Source organism: Phocoena phocoena, chromosome 14 (genome assembly GCF_963924675.1).
Source record: "Phocoena phocoena chromosome 14, mPhoPho1.1, whole genome shotgun sequence".
Classification (NCBI taxonomy): domain Eukaryota; kingdom Metazoa; phylum Chordata; class Mammalia; order Artiodactyla; family Phocoenidae; genus Phocoena; species Phocoena phocoena.
In genome coordinates, this window is record NC_089232.1 from 30,791,365 (window position 1) to 30,804,981 (window position 13,617).

The 13,617-nt window shown below is 48.1% G+C and overlaps 1 protein-coding gene across 2 annotated transcripts in view; it reads left to right on the top strand.

Moving 5' to 3' along the window:
* Positions 1-13,617, top strand: part of TGFA (transforming growth factor alpha) — a 102,961-nt gene that overhangs the window by 33,635 nt on the left and 55,709 nt on the right. For both annotated transcript variants that reach the window (XM_065891122.1, XM_065891123.1), the window contains exon 2: positions 2,451-2,504. In XM_065891122.1, the coding sequence (XP_065747194.1) occupies positions 2,451-2,504 (54 nt within the window). The remainder of the gene's footprint in view (positions 1-2,450; positions 2,505-13,617) is intronic.

Here is a 13,617-nt window from a genome sequence, read left to right on the forward strand (position 1 = left end):
GCTTCACCTCCCATCAGAGGGCCTCAACTGAAGTTGTGCCTGAATGGAGATTGCAGAGAGAGCCCAGGGCACTAAAACGTTTTTCCATGGGAATGTGAGGGTATAGAAAGGAACTATTCTTCTCCTATTGCTCAAATTATGAATAAAAACCCAGCGTCTTTCATCTGTGGAACATGGTGGTTTTGTAAACTCTAATTAGTTCCCAAGACATCTTTGCAAGTTGGCAGCTGAGAGCTCCCAGTCAGGAGCAGAGGGGGCAAGGGGACTCACCCCGAGTCTGCGGGAGTTCCCCTCCACACACCCTGCAGGCTGGTGAGCATCTCTGTCCTGGCTAGAGTTGGACAGTATTCGCTTTCTTGTTCTGGTTTTGCTTAAGCAGAGGTCACCGTGGAGCCCAGGAACTATACTGACTGACAGGATATAGGGCCGGGGAGGGAGATGGGAAGGTAATTCATTCGTTCAGGGACAGTTGGTGACAGGCCATTGGCACTTTCTGTCGAGAGGTATGCAAAGCATCCCCGAGTCGTTCCTTTTGGTACCACAGGTCACGGGCCACCTTTGGCCCAGAGTGGTTTGTGGTGGTGATAGCAAAATCAGATTGTGACAGGTCCCCAGCTGACAGTGAGAAACCTCTGAGACTTTTTCTGGCTTTGGTAGGAAAGCCTCGTTTTAACGCTTGGTGTGTGGATTACAAACTGGGCCTTTTAGATATGTCCAGGGGAACCCTAAGACCGTGCTTCCAAGGTTAGTGTCTATTGAGCAGCAAGAAAGAATTGCACGGGGCAGATGTGTGATTTTACTAACTTTCTCTCCTTGTCCCCCACTGTCAACTGGTCTCCCCCAACCCAACTCCAGCACAAATGTCTGGTTCAACACTCTGTAGGAGTATTTGGGAAATCCATGCCAAGCCTTCAGTAAAAGCGGTCTGAAGTTTTTGAGATGTTTCTCATGTCAAAGGCCTAAAGGAAAGTCGTGAGCAGGTTGCCATATCTGTTGCAAGCGTGTTTCTCCCTTGAGAGTCAAGGGCTGGTGCGTCTACACTCTGAGGGACAGGAGAAAGGAGCCCTCACAGCCTGCACGGCGGGGGGGCGAGCTGGTCCTGAGCATTGGGGTAGGGGTCACAGCGCAGAAGTGTTTGCCTGTTTTCTCTGCCGCCTCTGGGCTGACCTGCACGCGGCCCAGCCTGTTAGCATGGCCACCACGGCGTCTTTTTGCAGTTTGGTTTTAGGAAGTCATTCTAACTTCGTTCATGCTGATTGCACAACTCAGAGAGGTTCCTTTTTCATCAGAATTTTGCTGCTCTGTTTCCTGAAACCTCTGGTACTGTAACATGCTGGCATATAAGGTCATCTGCTGGCAGGGGCAGTTTCATAGGTGGTCACAGGATCTCCTGCTCAGGTGGGCCCTGGGCTTGGGGGGCTAACGCCACTGCCGCTATGCAGCTGCAGTCTTGAAATTCTTAACAGTTTTCTCTTTGCATTTGTATCTTGTAAATGAAGTTCAATGGGGCCGTGGGGGGTGCACCGGGGAGGACTTGGGCCTTTTGCCTCCTGTGGTCCCACCTACCGTCACCTCCCTGCCTCCCATGGGTGGGTTCTCACCCCTGCCACCTGGGGCCTGGACACAAGAAAGGCTGGGGTGAGGTGTGCACACCCCACGGCATCCCGGGCAGGGCATGCTGGTAGCTGCCCCATCCTGGGCTGGCAGCCCCACTGCGTTTCTGTGGATGACTGACTCCCCTCCCCCCATCCAGGTTGCCAGGGTGGATATTGCAACACCTTCGCGGGTCACCTGCCCACCTTGGGTTGGGGCGACTGGTTTCTGGGAAGAAGAAACCCCTGACTAGGCTCCCCTGCCCCCAGCTGGGTTGCACACATCCATCCCGCCGCTGGGGAGGGGAAACGCAGCAGACCGGGGTCACGTGCGCACCTGTGCACTGTCGCATGGGCCCAGGGTGCCTCTGAGGAGCTGTGCTCACCCTACAAGTCTCCAAGACCAGAAAGAGCAAATAAAAAACATCACGACATGCTCAACAGTGTGTGAGTACTTAAAGCCACCAAACTGTACACTTAAAGACGGTTAAGATAGTAACTTCTGTGTATGTTTGACCACAATAAAGATATTTGTAAGGTGTTTTCAAAAAGACAGAAACAAGAAACATCATGACAAGTGTTGACAGAGAGACCAGGAAAGGAAGGGAAAAGCTTGATATTTTAGTAACTTAGAGTGCCCATTAGATAGGCACTTTTTTCCCTGCATTTTGGACAGAGGGTCCCACGTGCACTGAGCTCCCCGAAGTATGTCACCAAGCCTGCCGTTGGCCACCTTGTGAAACTACCAACTCTCCCTTGTGAAACTACCAACTCTCCCTTGTGAGGGCCCACTCTCGAAGCCTGGGTACATGGGCTGCTGGCCAGACTCTCACCTGTCCTCTCTTCTTCCCCTCACAGGTCTTTTGTTGGCTGTGTGCCAGGCCCTGGAGAACAGTACGTCCGCTCTGAGTGGTGAGTCCCATCCCCTTGGTGTGGGGTGGTGTGCGGAGCATTGCACGGCGGCAGACCCTGGCTGCCTTGTGGAGCCTGAGCTCTAAGCTTCCTCCCGGGGCTCCTGGCCGCTGAGCTCCTGCACAGCTGTCCCCTGCACCCTCTCTGTCCTCTGCGCCAGGGGCCCAGGGAGTGCTCCTGGGAGGTCTTAACTGCTGGCCTCAGGGCTTGCCCTCTCCCTTCTCTGATCAGACAATCACTGTGGGCAGGGGTGCCGGAAAGCAGAGCCTGCACGACCCACAAGCTGGGAACCGTCACGTTATAAACCATCTAAAGAAGAACCCAGATTCCTAAACCCTTTTGTCTCCTTCTGCCTGGTGATTTTGTTTAGTTTTTTTTCCAGTTTATCTTTTGACATTTGTAGTCATATTTCCCTGGTTTCGTTTGCAAGATCCTCGATCAACAGATTGGAAAGTTGGGAAACGTGGGAGGCAAACCATCCACAGGCAGAGGATCACAGAAAGCATCGGCTTTTAGCATTTGTCCATGTGCGCTAATATTTTTATACAGTTAGTTGGGAAACGTGGGAGGCAAACCATCCACAGGCAGAGGATCACAGAAAGCATCGGCCTGTAACATTTGTCCATGTGCGCTAATATGTTTATGCAGTTAGTCATGATGAGGAAACTATTTGGATTCCTGCTTTTTAAATTCAAGGTTTGGAGTTGTGCGTTTTTCCATGTTGCTAGAAAGTCTTGAAATTCATCCTTTTAAAATGTCCTGATGTTCCATGAAAACGGACCTATGTGGTTTAATTAGGCATTTCCCATGGGATATTTTTGTTGCCTCCAGTTTAAATTATAATGCTACATCTTGATGCCTAGAAGGTGTTTCCTTCTTTTGGATTCTTTCCTTAGGACATATCTCCAGGAGCAAGGATAAATATATTTATGAACCTTTTGACAAATTGCCAAATAGCTTTCCAAGTGAATTGAGCTGATCTCTATGCCAGCAGTGCATGATTCTGCCAGTTTCACTGTTCCCTCGTTGACATGGAGTATGCTCCCATCTGTTGTTGCAGTGGCCCCTGCTGTGTTTCCCTAGTTATCTCAGGGAGGTGCCTGGGCAGGAGGTGGTCCTATGCATTCATAAATTCTCTAACCAACCACACAGTGTCCCTGGTACTTGGCTCTTCTCTTCTTCCAGACCTTTCCATCCAAACACAGTGGAGGTGATGCTGCCACTGCCACTGAGTACCAGTCTCCTCTTGGAGCTGTTATTCCTTTTTTTTTTTTTTTTGCGGTACGCAGGCCTGTCACTGCTGTGGCCTCTCCCGTTGAGGAGCACAGGCTCCGGACGCGCAGGCTCAGCGGCCGTGGCACACGGGCCCAGCCGCTCTGCGGCATGTGGGATCTTCCCGGACCGGGGCATGAACCTGCGTCCCCTGCATCGGCAGGCGGACTCTCAACCACTGTGCCACCAGGGAAGCCCTGGAGCTGTTACTCTTGATGCACTTGAACCATTAAGGTGTCCAAGCCACTTGGTGGCCCATGTTGCCACAGATGCCTTTCTTTCTCTGTGTTATTCTTTTCTGGGACTCGGGGTAGAAGGATCTGTCCCTCCCAAAGCAGTGCTTTTAGAGTGCAGGGTCTGCCAGAGTTTCCATGAAGTAGTTCTTTCACTTTTTAATTACTTCCCCCATCACAAAGGGCTCAGATATGGTATATAGGGAGGGGGAGATAGCTTTGTGACTCCCCCATGCTGTTTTCAGAACTGCCCCACCGCCCCCTTCTGGGATGCATGTACCCCCCAGGTGCATCTCCAACCTCTCCTGGTGCTCACTGTAGGACCTGGCGGGCCAAGAGCCGGGGTCTCCTCTAAGTCACTTGCAGGTGACAGTTTGTGGTGATGACAAATGTTGATGCTATCTCCATGGGGACGGGTACTCCTGGTTATTTTATCCCCTCCTCCCATTGCATCCATTTGTACAAGAAAGGCCTAGGGGATGTCGTACCTCAGCCAGTCCCCTCAGGGGCCTGGCGTGGCTCCTGCTGAGGCCCTTTGTGGTTTCACAGGCTCTTCTGGGTAGAAATGGGAAAACCTGTGACATTTATCCAGAGAATGACTGTCCTTGCTGTAGTAGTGACCAACCTCTCTTCCGTCTTTCCTTTCTGGACTTGCTTCTGTGAGATAGTCTCAGATCCTTGTTGATATCAGAGACATACTCTCCCTCATGATGATGTATGTTCAGAAAACAGTAGCTGTGTCCTGCCCTTTTGCACATGACCCTGTAACTGGCTGAGTGCCCCTCTGTAGCCCAGTGTGGTGGGTGAGAGCAGAGGCGGTGCCACACCTTCTAGTGTCCAGGGGGCCTTGAGATCTTGGAGTTGGTTGGTGATATGTGGAGAAGGGAGGTGGGCTGCCAATCTGGCCTCTGCATTGCTCTCTGCTTGATGGGTTACTTAGCTATGGGACTTGTGCCCCAGAGAGGTTAATGCAATAGTTCTTTCCATGTTTGCTTACTCTCTACCCTACTCCATTGGCCCGAGACATGAGTCCAGAGAGGGCTGGGCTAGTTAGTAGACAAGTCCAAATGGTGATGGCCATGTCATAGCCACCCCTCCAAGGGCTAGGGCTTTGTAACTAAATCAGGCTTGTCTGCTCAACTTTCTCTTCCTTTAGGGTGACCTTCCTATCTCCTAGAAGACTCCCCAGGCCCTGGTAGGCCTTGGCCGTCCCATGCCACCCCGACGCTGTCCTCTCCAGACATGGCTAAAGTCCTGCTGTGGATGCAGCTCAAACTGGGGACAACCCCTGCCAGCCACACTCACTACCCCAGCACTGGGGTATGTGTGTACTTAATTCTTGACTAATTCAGGAAGTGAAACTGTTTGTTACTGTTTATAATAGAAATCTTCATACATAGAAAAGAAGATCTAATAGTGAAATCCATCCCCGTATACCTATCACCCAGCTTCAACAATTAGGGCCACTCTGCTATTTTTTCTTTCATCTATTCTCTCACCTTTTTGAGTTTTATCTTTGTTGGGATAGTTTAAAACAAAGTCCATTTCACTTGTGAACACTGCTTATATCTAACAGGTAGGAACTTTAAAAACAAAACCATAGTTCAGTTACACCAACAAAAGCCACAAGAATTCTTTTTTTGTTAGATCCTTAAATATGGAGGATGGATGATGCTGAATTCAAACTTGTGGTACTTCATTTAATTTGCATTCCCTTTGTCACAAGATTAGACGTTTTAGATTTTTTGTTGTTGTTCTAGATTTTTTTTTTTTTTTTCCTCACGTGGCATGCAGGATCTTAGTTCCGCAATCAGGGATCGAACCCGTGCCCCCCTGCAGTGGAACTGAGGAATCTTAACCACTGGACTGCCAGGGAAGTCCCTAATTTTCATTCCCTTTGATGTTTTCATATTTTTCTTTCTACTTATATTTCCTTTCAGGTCGACACTGCTTTTGTAAAATGTGCTCATTTATATACTGGGTGACTGACTTCCACATCTGAGTCCCTCCTACAACCCTCATGCTCTGGTTGTTGGTGGGCTCATTTACTAAATCCTCAAACTATCCATTTAGGTGTGAAGATGGGTTGTTTTAGGACAGAAGCTGTGAGAGCTTCACCCACGGCATAAATATGCGGGTCTGTTTCACTCTAAGAGTTGATTGGAATGAGAAACAGTAACGGACATAAGAAGGTTTTGGTACATCCCTGATTGACGGTGCTGGAGCAAAGGACTGCAGGCATACTCAGAATTAAGCTCTAACGTTTTGATGGAGCAGCGTAGAGAGAAAATTGCAAACTCCGTGTGCCAATCAGGAGTAGAATATGAGCTTGAAGGAACAGGGGCTGATCCCATGCGGCTTTCTTGTGCTTTTCCCCCAGAAAAGTTCAGTGTTCTCATGACTTCATGGTTGCTCCTGACTTTCTTGTTGAGGTTTCATTGGTTACTTCCAATCTTCCTTTTTATAAAGCCCCATACGTGGAGGGTAGATGATGCCAGAGGCATGGGAAACTGGCATTATTGTCATCAGTAAATGCTTCTCAGACATCTGCTTTGGGTGGGACATTGGAGGGATACATGCCTTAGGCCGAAGGTTAGGAATCCTGGGCATTAGGCCCATCTGGTCTGAGTTTTGCCCAGTCCCTGGGCAAGTTATTCATCTGGTTCCTGTTTGGATCTTAGTTTCCTCATCTGTTGGCCTTGAATCAGAAATAACCTGAGACGTTTTTCACGTGATCATTCTGATGGATAGATAGAGACTACCTGGAAAGCTTTGCTGAGGATGATAAGGCTGTCTTCAGACTGTCAGGAAATATGGCAGTGGTCAACTGGCGATGCCTGCCACAGGCCTCAGATAGGCTGGCGGTAGTGTGACCGCCACGTATCTCGTTCTCTCGGAGCCAGGTGCCATTGTACATTCAGGTTCTAACATTATAGTTACTGGACAACTTCTGTGTCCTTGTCCGCACTACACAGGTGAACCCATAATGGGAGCTTCATACTGACAGAAGGCAACCACAGCTGACTGCTTAGTGTATGATTTAGAAAATAATTGCTGCAAGAGTGAAGTCAGGGCTTCCCTGGTGGCGCAGTGGTTGAGAGTCCGCCTGCTGATGCAGGGGACACGGGTTCGTGCCCCGGTCCGGGAAGATCCCACATGTCGCGGAGCGGCTGGGCCCGTGAGCTGTGGCCGCTGAGCCTGCGCGTCCGGAGCCTGTGCTCCGCAACGGGAGAGGCCACGACAGTGAGAGGCCCACTTACCGCAAAAAAGAAAACAAAACAAAAAAAAAAAAGAGTGAAGTCAGTAGTCTGGGAGTCAGGACAGAAAATTTGTCTCCGGTTGGTTGTCAATTTGTAAAGCAGGCAGAGAAACATTAGCTGGAGGCAAGGTGAGGGTGGCAGGCAGCACCTACAGCTTAGAGCTTCGCATCCTTCACAAAGAGTTACAGCCTGTCTTCAAAGGCACCTTTTAATGCCCCTGACAAGGGACAGAATGCATCCTGGTTAAGTTGTTGGGTGGCTGCTTGCTTAACCCTCGGAAATGTTGCGTAGTTCCCAGGCTGCCCATGAGGTTCTCGTGTTTTCGTGAGACTTGCTGTAATGACCGAGGGGTGTGGTGAGGGCCTTGCTCGGGCACCTGGGAGCCAGGCTCCCTGTGCTGTCTTCCTTGCACCATCTGGGTACTCGGGTGGCTCTTTAAACCTCTGAATTCGGCTCCTTCCTCTAGCCTGTGTCTAATGACCCCCACCGGGAACCGGGCAGTGTTGGAAGCGAGACTTCAGAGGCGATGATAAAAGACCATGGAAAATCCACAGTGCTGTTATTCATGGGGAAGGTCACTCTTATCGGCTTGCTTGGGGAGATGGTGGTCAGATTTTGGTGGGGACTTCGGGCTTAACTATGCTGAGAAAGGCGAGTTTGGGCTGGGAGTGCAGAGGGAGGGCAAATCTGATTACAGGGAGCAGTCTTTGAAGGCGTTACTTGTTTGGAAAACAGGTAGAACATGGGTCAGCCAGCAAGCAAGGGATCTGTTTATTGCTCATCTCACCTAACAAAAGCTTTTCAGAACTGCGAACCACTTCCCCGTTCCATTGTCTGGAGTTTTCCCACGTGGAGCTGAAGTCATTCTAAATTTAGAAAGCTCACGTGTTCTACCCAGGTACGTGGTTCACTGTTCCAAATATGTGTCTGGAGCACAAGAGACTTGGTATGACTTTGTTAGGGGCTAAAGGCACAGACAGCCATAGTTGCTGGGACTAGCTCACTTCAGAGGACACTTAGTGGACCGTGGAACCTCAGGAGAGAGAGAGGGACCCTTTCTCCTTTCCTCATTTTACCTTTTACTTTCTGCAGAGGAAACTGTGCTGGATCAGAGGGAAGTTTGCTTGGGGGTAGTAGACAGGCCACAGGACGTGGAATCCAGGATTGTAATTCTGACTCACTAGCTGTGTGACATCTGTAATGCTCTTAAATCTCCCTGAACCCCAGCTGCCCCTCGATAAAATTAAGGAGTTGGATTAAGGCAGTCTTTTCAAACTGTGAGTCACAAAATCACTTTAGTGGGTCACAACCAACATTTTTTAAAAGGAGATCGAATAGTTTAGACTAGAGAATTTCAGAGTGCACTACCTGAAGGAAAGTCAGGTAATGTTTCATGATACTGTTGTTTTGGTTATCCACGGATTTATATATTGGCATTCTGCATTCGTTTACTTGTGTAAGCTGTACCCTTACTGCATCCTCTGTAATTTCCATATTTGATTTCTTCAGCATAAGAACTTAGACGCTTGCAAAGTAAGTGCTGTAACTCTTTGTAGATTTACGTATACTTTTCCCCCCATACACCTAGTCCGTTTTAGTTGTCTTGTTCACCCCTAATTTGACAGCAGTTCTTTTTTTTTTTTTAACATCTTTATTGGAGTAAAATTGCTTTACAATTGTGTGTGAGTTTCTGCTTTGAATCAGCTATACATACACGTATATCCCCATATCTCCTCCCTCTTGCATCTCCCTCCCACCCTCCCTATCCCTCCCCTCTAGGTGGTCACAAAGCACCGAGCTGATCTCCCTGTGCTCTGCAGCTGCTTCCCACTAGCTATCTATTTTACGTTTGGTAGTGTGTATATGTCAGCAGTTCTTTTTATTTACTCACCTTTATCAAGTCTTTCCAGAACAGTCCACTTACAGTAGAAACAACAGCTCTTTCCTTATGCATAGATATGTCATTAGTTTATGTAATATGTAATTAAATTACGTAAATACAATAATGAGCACAAGTGACATAAATAGGTTTGGGAACAAACACACATGTCCTCTTGGTAAATATATAGCTTCACTGGTAAAAACAGAAACGGGCTGGTAAGCTAGAGTAGCCAACTAATTGAGATTTTGCACTCTGAGGACATTGGTCTAGTTGTTTTAACAAAGGAGTGGAGAGGATGGATTGGGAAATCAAGGCCCTGGTTTAAGTTGAGCTCAGATAAGAGAGCATCTCCCAGCTTTGAAAAAAGCAAAGCAAGTGACACAACTCCTGGATTTCTAAAAATCAAGGCCTATAGAAGCCTACTGTTCTCCCACTTTTTAGTTTTCAACTTTTATTTAGCACACACTTATTAGGTACTACCTTATACCAGGCGTTGTGCTAGGCCCTGGAGATACACGAGAAGTAACTATGAGCCCTGGCATCAGAGAGCATAGGGTCAGGCAGACGATGATGATGACTTGTACATCTCAGAGTAAATCATAAACATAGACCATGTGATCTACCATATGGATTTCTTTGAAGAAAACACCTGCTTCCACTATATGCAGACTTCCCTTTTTTTTTTTTTATGCGGTACGCGGGCCTCTCACTGCTGTGGCCTCTCCCGTTGCGGAGCACAGGCTCCGGACGCGCAGGCCCGGCGGCCATGGCTCACGGGCCCAGCCGCTCCGCGGCACGTGGGATCCTCCCGGACCGGGGCACAAACCCACGTCCCCTGCATCGGCAGGCGGACTCTCAACCACTGCGCCACCAGGGAAGCCCCCCATTTTTAATCCAAGTGCCAAACTGTATACTTTTTATTTTCTTTGATAAGTTGCTTTGTGCTCAGTTTGGCCTGTGGTGCCGAGCTGGTTTTCCATCTGATTGATCACCCATCTGGGCTGTGGTTGGCATCTGTGGAGCTGGCAAAATCCACAGAATTGCTGAGTAGTGAGGCCCCACAGATTGCGGCCATTTACTCTGTACCTACCATGAAGATCATTCTAATACCAGTTCATTCCATCTCTGCGCCACTTAGCTCAGAGTCTCAAGAGAGAGAATTGGATCGGTTTGTCCCCTTTGGTCAAGTGGTAACCCAACAGCTGTGGCAGGACTGGGAAGGGGAAGCTGCAGGTGACAAGGTGTCAAAGATCAACAAAGATTTATTGAGCAGTTATTATGTGCCAGGCCCTGATCAAAATAAAGTCTATGTTTTTAAGAACCTTATACTCTGCTGGGAAAGATAGACATACTGTTAAATTTTTATCTATCAAATTGGCGCGTTTTTGAGAATGGCAACACTGAGTGCTGGTGTGTGTGAGGTGGACAGCTACATATGTTGCTTATGGATGTGCATATTGACTTTCTAGGAAAGAGCTTAGTATTAATGGGGAACTTGATTCCTTAGTATTAGTAAGAACCTTAAAATTGTCCATGCCCTGTGACTCAACAGTTACACTTTTAGCCATCTATTTTACAAAAATAACCAGAGATGTTAGGTTATTCTCCATTATAATAAAATATAGCCAATTTAAATGTCAGCAAGAGGGAAATAGTTATGGGACAGGTGGATAGATTTTAAATGAAAGCCCTTTAAAATCATGCTGAAGAATATTTAACAATATGGGAGAATGCACATGTAAATAAACAGAAAAAGTAGTATATAAAATTGAATATAATATATCAAAATTGTACAGAGAGATGCAAAAATAAAGGGCAAACATCATATGGTATTAACATTAATTATCTCTGGCTAATAGGAATATAGGTGATTTTAATTTCCTTTGTACTTTCCTGTTTTTCTACCCTGTCTACAGCAAGCATGTTTTAATACTGTAGTCAGAAATAAAAGGAGCTACATTTTTTAAAATAAATTTACTTATTTATTTGGTTGTGTTGGGTCTTTGTTGCTGCACGCGGACTTTCTCTAGTTGTGGCAGCGGGGGCTACTCTTCGTTGTGGTGTGCGGGCTTCTCATTGCAGTGGCTTCTCTTGTTGCGGAGCACGGGCTCTAGGTGCGCGGGCTTCAGTAGTTGTGGCTCGTGGCCTCTAGAGTGCAGGCTCAGTAGTTGTGGCTCACTGGCTTAGTGGCCCCACGGCATGTGGGATCTTCCTGGACCAGGGATCGAACCTGTGCCCCCTGTATTGGCAGGCGGATTCTTAACCATTGCGCCACCAGGGAAGTCCCGAAAGGAGCTTCATTTTTAAAAAGAAAGAAAAGGCTGTGGCTGACATCCTGCCCTGCAGGTCTGTTGGCCAGCACAGGTTGAATGCAGGCTGCCTCAGTCTTGCTGCCAGGGCTGCAGCTGTCACTGAGTCTCGGGCAGTGCCGCTGTTTCTGGAGCACAGGGACCTGCCATACTGGCCTGCATGAGGGCTGCCCCAGTCCCTGCAGCTTGGCACCCACCCCCAGGGACCTCGCTGTCTGGAGATGTTGACCCCAACAGGATAATTGCCAGTTCACCTCCAAGTTCTGGAGATGCTCATCCAAACTCTTCTTGGGTGACCCTTTGGCTCCTAAATCCTGATCCACTTTTTTTTTTTTTTTTTTATTTTTGGCTTCATTGGGTCTTTGCAGCTGCGCACGGGCTTCTCATGGCAGTGGCTTCTCTTGTTGCGGAGCGTGGGCTCTAGGCGCGCGAGCCCTAGAGCACGCAGGCTCAGTAGTTGTGGCTCACGGGCTCTAGAGCGCAGGCTCAGTAGCTATGGCACACGGGCTTAGCTGCTCCGTGGCATGTGGGTTCTTCCCGGACCAGGGCTGCTGATCTCCTGCATTGGCAGGCAGATTCTTAACCACTGCGCCACCAGGGAAACCCCTGATCCAGTTTTATCTCTGGTTTTCAACAGAGAGGCTGGGCTTTTCCAGGCCCCCAGCCCTAGAGTCAGTCTTTAGAATGTGAAAACTCTGGAACTGGACAGAGTTCAGATTCTCCCTCTGCCACTTACTAGCTGTGAGACCTTAAGCAAATCACCTAACCTCTCTGTACCTCAGCTTCCTTATCTACGAAATAGGAATAATAGGACCTGCTCTTAGGGTTGTTGTGAGGGTTAAAAGATTCCACGTAAAACACTTGGAGCTGTGTGCTCACATACGTAGGTACTCTGCTGCTACCCCTCTTACTATATTATTGGTGATGCACATGTCATGACGCCAGACCTGTATCTTTATGTGTGCTTTTATCACCTGCAGTTCAGTTCTAAGGCAGTGGTTCTCGTGTTTCAATGTTCAGAATAGTCATCCTGCTGACTGTGTTAAAATGCAGATTTCTGGGCCCCCGTCACCATGTGGCCCAAATCAGCACTTCTGGTCCTCAACCACATTTCGCTAAGGCCCGATGGGAAGAAGTTGAGTGGTACACACCCTTGTAGGCTGAGGGGCTTTCTCCATAAGACAACAGCCCCTCCCCGTCCCTGGAGTTCTTGCTTCTTCGCTGGACAGAGCCGGTTTCTGGGAGTCTGTGAAATGTTTGTGTTCCAGGACTGACTTTCTAGCATTCACCAGGAAGCTTGGTAAAGACAACCCAAAACCTCAGAACTTGGGCCATCACCTCAAAACATCCTCTTTCTTGTTACCCTTGCTATGATGAAATGATGAACACGGAAGCTTTTGGGTAAGGCATCAGCTTTGTTTTCTGAGAGCCTGACCCAAACCTCCTGCTTCTGAGTTTGGGGAACAGCCTGGGTGTCTGGTTATTTACTAATGAAGGGACCTTTCGCTGTTTTGATGGAGCCAGGTTCAGATGTCCTCCTAGCAGCCTCAGTAACTTTGACTTACAGTTTCATTCTGAATCTCTCTTCTTCGTTTCCTGTCTAGAAAGTTATTGTGCAACTTTCGTATCAGAACGTGTAACAGAAGGTGATTTCATATGTTTGACCATTTAATCACTAGGCTGCACTGCCTAGAATGTTCCTTAAATACCAAAACATGCTAGCACTAAACAAGGGGGGAAATGGGTAAGATGAAATAGAATGGAGGGCTCAGTTTTACTCGTGCCATGGAGCTATCATGTAACCATCCACAGGAGCCTCTATAGAAGTCTGGGTCTAGCAGGCTTTCCACCTGATACCCTGTTAAATAACCACAGCAAAGCACAGCGAAAGGTTCTAGAAACCTAGATGCACATCTAACCAGATGACAGCCACATCATAGTTGTCGTTGTAGGCGGTTTCCTAAGGATTTAACCCTAGGTCGGTGCTTCCCAACCTTTTTCAGAATAAAAACCTAGTCTGAACGTCAAAAGTATGTGACACTTCATAGATAGTAGTTGTGCCTTTTTTTTTTTTTTTTTTTTTTGCGGTACGCGGGCCTCTCACTGTTGTGGCCTCTCCCGTTGCGGAGCACAGGCTCCGGACGCGCAGGCTCAGCG